This window comes from Mobula birostris, chromosome 7 (genome assembly GCF_030028105.1).
Source record: "Mobula birostris isolate sMobBir1 chromosome 7, sMobBir1.hap1, whole genome shotgun sequence".
Taxonomy (NCBI): Eukaryota; Metazoa; Chordata; class Chondrichthyes; order Myliobatiformes; family Myliobatidae; genus Mobula; species Mobula birostris.
The window spans coordinates 179,233,940-179,244,867 of NC_092376.1; the positions used below are offsets into that span (position 1 = coordinate 179,233,940).

Genomic DNA, 10,928 nt, shown 5'->3' on the forward strand with positions numbered 1-10,928 from the left:
TAACGGCGCAACAGTTAACAAAGTTGTAGCACAGCTCCATACGAGCAATTTCAGTCTTCCCCTTTACGATCTGTCCAGCTGATGCCCACAAGTTGTCCAAGTGATTCATGCTTCTGCCCGGCTGCTCTGGTTTCCATTCGCATGCTAGTAACTAGATGGTTGGCAGCCACTCTAAAGTCCTTCGAATTAAGGTGACGATGGATGTTTTGTCCGTCATGCAAGGAGGAAATAGCGATTTGTGTGGAAGGGTGCTTGATGGTCGGCGCGAACGCAATAGGCTGAATAGTCTGTATGCCTCAATTTTGAATACTGTCAACATCCCTGCTTTACGTGGCGACCCTGGGTTGCGCCCATTATTTCGTTCTTTGGAAACACCAAGGAATAAAAAATTTGCATATAATGCTGCCCATATCAAAGCCAGAATCTATTGCTGATATCCAGATACCTTTCGGAAATGGGACATAGAATTTATCCGGGAAGCATTTCAGGATGTGGGTGATACTTAGCATGGTAGTTTGGCTATGAGGATCTGAGATGTTGCTATTATATTGTCTCAAGTTCATAGACTTAAAAAAATTAGGAAAGGACCCGTCGGGCCTCCAACTACAAAGAAAACTTTCTCCCCCCCCCCACCCCGCCCACTTTAATCTCTTTCTCCTGGATTACAATTGCATTTCTCTATGCCTTCTATGTTGTGTCTGCCTGTATATCTCTAAGAATAGTAAAAGTATGTGATTCTATCATTTCGTCTGGTCGGTATTCGAAGTATCAATCGCCTTATATGTAAAGGTAAATTTAAAATCCCCTTATTTTTTTAAAACTCAAACCTTACTTTAAAACGACACCGTCCTGATTTTGATAAGCCTATGCCTAAACACTTTTATTACCTCTGCGATCATAATATTATGTTTAGTTTATGTCACCCTTAGCCTTCGTTTCTCCACAGAATACAGGTGCAGCCGTAGTAACTCTTCATAACTAAAGTCTCGAAACCACACGAATTATCCTCACGAATAATTTTACACCTTTTGCACCACAATCACACTTTTCTTACAGTGTGGCGGCCAGAAGAACACAAAATGCTCCAAGCTCGTCAAAAACCATATTTTTTAAAGTTGACAAAACCTCCCAAGTATTATATTTTGCCCAAGATATAAACCCCGAGCGTGCTCTATTCCTTTTTTTTCCCCATCAGAGAAATTTTCAATGATTCCGCCGTCTATCTGTTCATCAGTATTCCTTCGTGTCCTGTAAATTACTGCATATATTCGTCACTTCCTTGTCCTCAAATGCATACCATCTTACACTTTGAGGATGAAACCTACTTGGACGTACTCTGCACAATATTATTATTTCTTTTCCTTTTTTCTCCTCTCTTTTTTCTCCCTCTATCCCGCTCACTATAACTCCTTGCCCATCCTCTAGGATTTCCCCCCACCCCCACCTCCACTTTCTTTCCCCCTAGTCCTCCCGTCCCATGATCCTCTCCCGTCTCCAGCCTTGCATCCCATTTGGTAATCAACGTTCCACCTCTTAGCTCCATTCCTCCTCCTCCTGTCGTCTCCTATCATGTCGGATCGCCCCCTCCCCCTCTCACTTTCAAATCCCTTACTATATCTTCTTTCAGTTAGTCCTGACGAAGGGTCTCGTCCCGAAACGTCGACTGTATCTCCTCCTATAGACGCTGTCTGGCCTGCTGCGTTCACCAGCACTTTTTGTGTGTGTTGCTTGAATTTCCAGCATCTGCAGATTTCCTCGTGTTTCCGTGAAGTAATTGACATGTAATATTTATTTACCAAAACATATAGAAATCAGCTCTTAAGTTAAAGATAGATATTTATAAGGATTAAGTCCTGCATTTTTTTCTTTATTTTGGGAAAAGTCCTCTTTCGGATTACAAATATTGACATTTAAAGGCAGAAAGTAACGAAACGTCTGCATTTCCAGCAGGGGGCAGCTCCGTCTGCATAGATTTGTGATTTTCCCGAGCCAATTTGTCTTCAGTACAAAGCACTGAAAACAAATGATACTGCGTAACGAAGCCATCAAACCGACGATTTCTAAAACTACGCACTGCCATCATAGCTATAAATCAAAGTGTGTTATTTCTATTTCCATTCAATCCAGACAGTGTTTCTGTCCCCGATGCAATCGTTAAATAAGAATTCTCTGAATCCAATGCGAGATTTTTATTTCCAACACTGATTGTCTTTGTGGTTTCTGTGTAGCATGAAGGCGCAATCGTAATATTTCTGCATTCTATCTATGTTCTGTGATAAGATTTTCACGGACACACACACACACACACATTTCCTACCCACGGTTCTAAATTCGAAGTGCGTTCCAATCTCAACCAAAGAAGGAAAGAATAGTGAATCCTTTTGCAGATCTCTCATTACAGCACTGCATATTCTGAAGAAACAATAAAAATCATAAAAATTGAGGTATTAAATTAAGGAAATACCACATTTTTATAATGACAGCTACTCTCTTCACCTTCAGTGTAATTAATAAGATTTTTTCCCAGATTATAGGCCATTCCCTCATTTATAGGCGAACAATTAATCTGTACCTAGAGGTAAAAAGAAACAGATATTTTATACCTGTGCGTGTAACCTGTGATTTTAATCAAACGACGAGGTAGTGCTCAGTTGGAATTTTTGAAACATTTTGAAAGTTTTACCTTAATTCCACAGAGATGCAACACAGAGCGTCATAAGAAGTCATTCCTGCCTGTGGCTATCAAACTTTACAACTCCTCCCTTGGAGGGTCAGACACCCTGAGCTAATCGGCTGGTCATGGACTTATTTACTGGCATAATTTACTTTTGACTATTTAACTATTTATGGTTTATTACTATTTATTACTTATGGTCCAACTATAACGAAAACCAATTTCCCCCGGGATCTATAAAGTATCACTATGACTAATTAAATATTGTTATAATTGTGCGAACAATAGCCGGGATTAAAAGAAAATGTGTTGAAATTTATATGCAGAAACTACACACTGGCCGTTACTAAAGGAAGAACTACACCATTTATTTTAATTAACATGCATATGGGAGGAAACGCAGTTATAAAAATCAGATCATTGCACTTCATTGTGATTTTTCGTTGAACAGTTTTAAATACTGATGAAATAAAATTCAGACAAGTCTGCTTTAAGAAAACCATGGTGCCCTCTCTTTGTTTCGCTCTCGGCCAATAAGAACCCATGACGTTGCAAGGGATCTACCCCCACCACAGATACCAAGCACACACTAGAACATCCGGCAGATAGACGGTGACTGCGTTTGCAGCATGCAGCTGTTATAATAAATATTAATGAGGTTTGTTTCCATGAATTCAGCGTTGATACTTTGATGCAAGATATTCCTCTGGGAGAAAGAATCAAGTGCTTCAGATTCAACACAAAATAAAAATACACGGTATATTCAAGCAATGGCGACTGCTTATGGTACAGGAGCATATTTGATAATTTTACTTAATCTTATCAAGGTGGCTTTCGGACAAATTAATTACTCTATTTCGGAGGACCTAGAGATTGGTGCCGTGGTCGGAAATATTGCTAATGATCTGGTGATGGACGTTCGTGAGTTATTAGTCCGAAAACTACAACTGGTTCTTCGCGGGGAGAGCCAATATTTCGAGGTAAATACACAAAGCGGAATTTTATTTGTCAATGAACGCATCGACAGGGAACAGCTCTGCAAGGAAGCTTCAACTTGTTCTATTCGGTTTGATCTCGCGATGGTAAATCCGGACGAAATATTTCCCGTTGAGGTGACGATATTAGATAAAAACGACAATTCGCCGATTTTCCCAACGGAAGTAATTTCTCTGCAGCTCCCTGAATTACTCACACCAGGAGCGCGCTTTCCTCTCGAGAGCGCGCATGATCCGGACGTTGGTTTAAACTCGGTCGCCAATTACCACCTTAGCCCTAATGATTTTTTCAGCCTTAAGGTTCAGACAAGGAAAGGTGGGAGGAAAATCGCTGAACTGGTTCTACAGAAACACTTAGACCGTGAAACAAATCCGTATTTTCAATTGGTATTAACGGCTGTAGATGGTGGGAACCCACACAGGTCAGGTACCGCTCAAATTGTTATTACTGTTACAGACATAAATGATAACGCACCTGCCTTCGATCAAGACATATATAAGGCCAAGGTGTTAGAAAACTCACCCGTGGGCACCCTGCTAATAAAACTGCGTGCAAATGATTTGGATGAAGGCTTAAACGCTGAGTTTAAATATTCTTTTAGTAATTACGCATCCCCAGACGTACGTGAGTTGTTCATTTTGGACGCTGAAACGGGAGAGATCATAGTTAATGGCTTACTAGATTTTGAAAAAACATTCGATTATGAGCTTGATGTACAAGCTGTGGACAACCTACCAAATGTGGGACATGCTAAGGTTTTGGTTACTGTTGTTGACGCGAATGATAATGCTCCCGACATAAAGCTGACTTCAGTAAAGAACCTGATTTCAGAGAATGCAACATTGGGTAGTGTCATTGCTGTATTTGAAGTAACAGACAGAGACTCTGGGGAAAATGGGCTCGTTCACTGTCGGATTCCAGAAAATATTCCATTTAAGGTTGAAATGATTTTGTCGAATCGCTACAAGATTATAACTGGAAAGAAACTTGATCGTGAAGCAATCTCACAGTATAACATATCAATTTCAGCATGGGATGCTGGATCGCCCTCTCTTACTACAATTGAAACCATCAGCGTTTCAGTTTCCGATATAAATGACAATGCTCCGCAGTTTTTACAGTCCTCATACGATGTCTATCTGATGGAGAACAATTTTCCAGGCCGATCTATTTTTTCTGTTACCGCGTTGGATCCTGATTTGGAAAACAATGGAGACGTCTCCTACTCTATTCTGGAGAACAAGCCAGAAGCACTGCCTGAGCCTTCTTTCTTTGCGGTAAGTTCGAAAAGCGGGAGCATATTCGCTCTGCGTTCCTTTGACTATGAACAAGTAAAGAATTTTCAAATCATAATTTTAGCCCGTGATGCTGGATCTCCGTCACTGAGCAACACTGCTATTGTTAGAATTATAATCTTGGATCAAAACGACAATCCTCCAATAATAATTTCTCCACCTGCTTGGAACAGCTCAGTAGCATTGTCAATAGTGCCGCATTCAATATCTTCCAACTCCTTGGTCACGAAGGTAATCGCAAATGATGAGGATTCGGGGCAAAATGCACGGCTTTCCTTTGAGATAATTGAAGCTACTGATCTTAGTCTTTTCATTGTGGGCCTTCACACTGGAGAAATCAGAACAACCCGATCTTTTATAGCTGACGACAGCACCATACAAAACTTGGTAGTCCTGGTGAAAGACAGTGGTCAACCAAGTCTCTCAAGCTCAGTTACAATATGCTTATCGATCACAGCGAACAGCAGTGGAAACCCTTCAGAGCGTGCAAATACTCAGAAAAATGTAACATATTTTTCAGATCTTAATCTATATTTAATATTTGTATTTGGATCGACAAGCCTCGTTTTTCTTCTTATAATCATTTTATTGGTTTTCTTCAAATGCAAACAAGATCGAAGTAATTCTATTTATCAGAACTCTGCAGCGTGTTGTTGCTGTATGCAGAGGGCTTCCAACGCCGTAGTTAGTAGAAGATCTGTTGGAAATGAATTACAAAATTATTATAAAGCTGGCCAAATGCTGACTAATTCTGATCCTTATCATTATACGGTTCGATTATCACCGGCATCATCCAAGAGTGATTTTCTATTTCTATCGACTTGTCAGCCTACACGCCCATTGAATGACATCAGTGCTGATGATTTAGTTGTTAGATAGAGCATTGGAATGCAGTTTTGCTCTGTGTTTAACGAGTGATTAACAGTATGTAATGTAATTCAGAAGAGGTCTTGTCTTGCTACAGATATTCTTCATGTTGATTTTCCATTGTTCCATTTCTCATCCATTACTTTCCTTCCTAAAAAGAATGATACCTACGTGGCTTCCAGACTGCATGTCTGGCATCTAGAATAATGATCGAGTTATAATTTCAAAACGTTTATTCATAATAGCAAAGTGTATATTCCATCATGGACGAAACTTTGTTTTAAAGCGTGAACACCAAGAAAAAAAAAGTCTCTAATATAACATACAGCAACGTTGCCATTGTGCTTCGGGAGAGTCAGAGAAGATTTTTCGAGTGATTTTGTTAGGATGGTGGAAACGAAGTGAATATAAACATGGTGGGCTATTCTCTCCTTCAAGCCAGTTCGCTTTTATCATGGAAGAGCCTCAATATTGCATTTCCACTTTCTCACCATACCTCTTAATGATTTCAGTGGCTTGAAATTTGCCTCCTTATTAAGTATATTGAACGACTTGGTCTCCATAACTATCTATACAGAAATATGTAAGATCCCTGTCATATGGATAAATACATTCCTCACTACAGTTTCCTGAAATGTCGACCCAGAGCTTGTGCTTTCTAGAGAAAGACTGCTGGGGGATGTTTAAGTAAGCTTACAGCGATAATTTACCCAGATAATCCTTTTTATGAAGTACCTAATTCGACTTTAAATGACGAGCTGAGAGGGGAAAATAACCAAAGCCTAGTTTTGGGTAGCGTAGTTGGGTTTATTATGCAATAAGTTCTTATGTATACATGATGTTGTTATTTTGAAGTATGCTCCATTGAAGAATGATTGCACTTTCCCTTAAAAAGTAAAAACTGTTGAAAATAGACAATTTTGTGAGTAGATGAATGTTAAATGAAGCTGAAATGAAATATGGCAAAGAACATATTGTTTTAGTAATTGTTCTTGGATGTTCAATGTTAAGTCATTTATTTATACCTATTTGAAGTAGCATATAATGGCATATCAGAAGAGGTACTTGCTTAGACCAAGTAAGAAGAAAATAGTACAAAAATCAAAGCAGAGAAATATAAAAGTATTGCTATGTTTACTAGAAATTCTCTGATTTATTTTGTGTCCCCAGAGATTCAGAAAAGATATTGAGGGCACTTGTTTTGTTTTTCAGTAACAAATTGTTAGATTCAATAAACTGAAATATAATGGAAAATGATTCCTGCTCTACTTCAGCAATAATTGAACATATAATGAAGATAAATTAGACCGCTATTCTGAAAGTAAAAGATGGCTTCATTCTCTACTACTATAGTCATTCTCTAGAATCAGCATGTATACTGAACGGAATGTCTCAGGTAATTCTGGAGACAATGCCAAAAGCTGTTTGGCACCATTGTGCAATTTTTTAAAAACTACACCAAAGCTTCAAAATTGGCTGGAAATAAATCATCAAGTGTGGAAAATAGCAACATATGCGTCAGTTTCGGGGGAAATAAGACAATAGAAATATAACAAGCCTTTAATTCTGATTACTCTAAAGAAGGACGTTACAGCGCTGGGGTGTGCCCAAGACTTCACTTGGAAAAAGGAATTTATTTTATGGGTGCATTTTGAATGCGTTACATTTGTCATTTCTAGGACAAAAGAGGCTGAGCCGCCACTTGGCAAATGTGCATATAACGACTGATGGTGATAGATATGTTAGGGAATGCTAAGATTTCTGTTGCCCTTGTTAGAAATGTCCAAGAAATGAACACTTAAGGAAAAAAACGTGAGAGATAGGAGTTTAGAAGTAATCTGATAGGTATTAGTTTCAGGCCCTCAGGAAGAAATACATGAGGGTGAGTGGAATGCGGAAAACGCTGCCTTTAGAGAAGATGAGGACGGATACCCTCATACCATTTAAGAGGCATCTGGACTTGTGACTGAATCTTCAAGGGATAGAACATGTGTATGAATGTTCAGGGAGTTGGTGGGCAGAAGTAACTCAGCTATAATATTGTAAACTCTTAAGAATTTGACTTTGAGAGGGATATTGGAATAATGGTAATAGCCTACACTTTAATCCTACTTCCAGATTCTTATACTTACCATTTTAATATAGATTATTGACCACATTGTAGTAGCTAGATTTATATTATATTCGTCATCTGTAGCACCGCTTGCCGCGTTCAAATGTGAAATGTTATCTAACTCCTGACTTGATTATCGAACATCCATAAATTCTTCAGAAGCCGACAATGGAAGTACTGCATGCCAACTTTTATCTTGCCTTGAGTGTAACCTGGCAGATTACGACAATGCGCATAACCCAGATTACGGGCGAACCAAAATTAGCGAAGGCAAAAATTAAACTGAACAGTAAATAGCCAAAGGTCTGGCGAAAATAAAGCAAGATGGAAAATCCATATCAGATAAAGACAACATTGAATTAGTCCGTTTTACTTGATGTCATAAAGATATTTCAGTTTATTTTGTGAAGGCAGCAGCATTTCTGAACTAGAAAGTAACTCAGGTATAATTATTCCCAGTAAGGAAGGAGGAATGATGTTCCTTCCCAGTGAGCATCTCCACAAAACCCGACAAAGCAGAAGAAGAAATGCACGTCCCCCACCCGGAGCAACGTCTAATAGAGAAGGTACATTTTCAAAGTCATTGGAATAAAGTATGGAGGAAATATCATTATGTACATTTGCACAGAGTTATAAATACATGGGACGCACTACTGGGGTGGTGGTGTAGCTAATACAGTAGAAACATTAAAAGTACTCTGCGGCACATGGATGTACGTAAAATGATAAGCTATGAGCTACATTGGAGAAAAGTGCAGTAAGTAGGTTTGTATAGTTCGGCACAACATCGTCGGTCGTAGGACCTGTACTGTGCTGTACTATTCCGTATTCTGTGTTCGGTGCTTGAACTGAATCTAGTCAGATGAACAAAACTATAACCCTGTAGATAGCAAAGAAAAACTTTATACAGTATTGAGAAAGTTGTTAAAATAAGCTGTTAAATGTTCATGTTCAAGATATTGCATAACAAATGAACCGTGCTAGCATCCCTCTGCATCTTCACCCTCTACAATGTAAACGGTAGTGTTGGGTCTATTGTCATTATACAAGTCTTTGCATTTCCCTTTAAAAGCAAGGTTGTTCATTTTAGCTTTGCAATTCATTTTAATTTCATTATAGCGCAACTGTACAATCTAGCATTTAATATCAATGATATTCCAACTTTTTAATCAAATATTCAGTATAGTAAACAGCTAACACCGGAATAAAGAATTCTAGGAAGTTTTCTGGCGTAGTCTTTTTGCTCAGTAAATTCCTGACGTCCGCTATGTTCCTTCAGTTCCTTAAACAGGAACTTTACCTACAACTATTGAGTGTAGATATATAACAGTGCTATAACTAACCTACACCTCCCCATCCCACTATAACCGCCTCTGTGGAAATGCTACTTAAACTGCTAGAAAGGTAGTTAGGAATCTAGATTATGATTAGCAAAATCAGTTTGCTCTTTATAAGGATGGATGGATAATTTTAAGGATTAAGATAAATCTGTAATAATTCACTGGTATTTTTAATGGTATAATCAAGCAGTCAAATTTTCCTGAAACTGTCCTTGCCTGACGAGATTTCTTCGAGAAAAGGATTTTTTTTTTTCATTCAAGCAAGGTTTGGTGTAAAGCAGTGCAGATAATATACTGTTTTATAATTCTGAATTTGAATATATGGTTAGTAAAGTAACAAAAAAAAACAAAAGGGCCCATTCTCATGAAACAGTCTAATACGCAACGTTGGAGCTCACTGATAAGTCCGTTCGTCCACCACAGACCTCCTCCGAGTGTCGCTGATCTTCGGACCCTCGCTCCAAATCCACTCTGCCCAGCGGTCTACCAACTCTCGCTATTCACGTCTTCTCTCCTCATTTCTCCTCGGCAAAAGACCGCGAAATTCCTGCTCCCACACCCACTAGAAAGAATAACATCCCTCTCGTTGGGTAGCCCCATATTGCATAGCCCCGTCTCTAGTCATAACCCAAATATTGCTGCTACAGATAAACCGTTACAGTAGCAGTGAAACCTTACAGCGCGTTACATTCTCCCCCCACCAAAATTAGTTATGTCCTCATGACGTTGAGATAATTCGCCAACACCTCCTGCAAAACACGAAGTCAAATCCAGCTGTGACATCCAGTGGCACTGCTCCCCACACGGTAGGGGTCACAGTCTGTTCCCCTGATGCTACTTAACCGGTGGTCTCCTAATTCTCTAAAACCTCCGTACCTCCTCACCTAATTCTTCACGTTCAGACACTACTGGGGATACTTCCTGTCTAACTGGCGAGTCCTCCCCCGACCTATCACTCGTGCCCACCTGCAACTCGGACCCTTCGGTCCCGTGGCCAATCACCGCTTCATCACTTGCAGGGTCTTCCTGCAACCAAGGCTGTCTACAGATACAGCCCCTCCCCAAATCCTCCTCAATCAATGGGGAGTTAGCAAAAGGCAGCATATACCACATATTCAGGTCCTCATCGTCCGAATCAGTATCCCTCTCAGGGTGGGGGCCGGCCTAACCTCTCCTGTAGTGAGCCCTGCAGTCGCCCGGCGTTTCCGCAGTGTCCTCTTACTAGACGTCGTCTCCAAGTCGGGCTCTAGATCCCAGGGGCACCTCTTGCCCCGGGGAAGCGGGTGGTTCCGATGGATAATCTTCACAGGCCCATTCCCAACCATTGGTTTCACCCGGAAAACTGGTAGGTTTGGCATTTGACACTCCACCACATAGGGTTTAGCCGCCCAGTTCTATGCCAACTTACGTTCCGCAGGTAGCCCCAAATTCCTTGTGAGGACCCGGTCTCACGGCAGGTGAGAACGAGCCTCGCCTTTTGATCAGAACCCCACTTATTTCCTTTATTCTTCTTGGCAGCCGCCACCCCATCTAATTTATATGTCCTTTTCGGCTCTCTTCTCATGTGAGACACATAGTTCAGATAAATCTTCGGTGTAAAGTCACCCTCGTCAGTCCCAAAACAACCTCGCCTCGCGCCCAAA

The 10,928-nt window shown here is 40.2% G+C and overlaps 1 protein-coding gene across 1 annotated transcript; it reads left to right on the forward strand.

Moving 5' to 3' along the window:
* Window positions 1–3,338: 3,338 nt before the first annotated feature.
* Window positions 3,339–6,998, forward strand: LOC140200915 (protocadherin alpha-C2-like). The gene has a single exon (XM_072264565.1). The coding sequence runs from the start codon at window positions 3,445–3,447 to the stop codon at window positions 5,842–5,844; it is 2,400 nt and encodes a 799-aa protein (XP_072120666.1). The 5' UTR covers window positions 3,339–3,444; the 3' UTR covers window positions 5,845–6,998.
* Window positions 6,999–10,928: the final 3,930 nt, after the last annotated feature.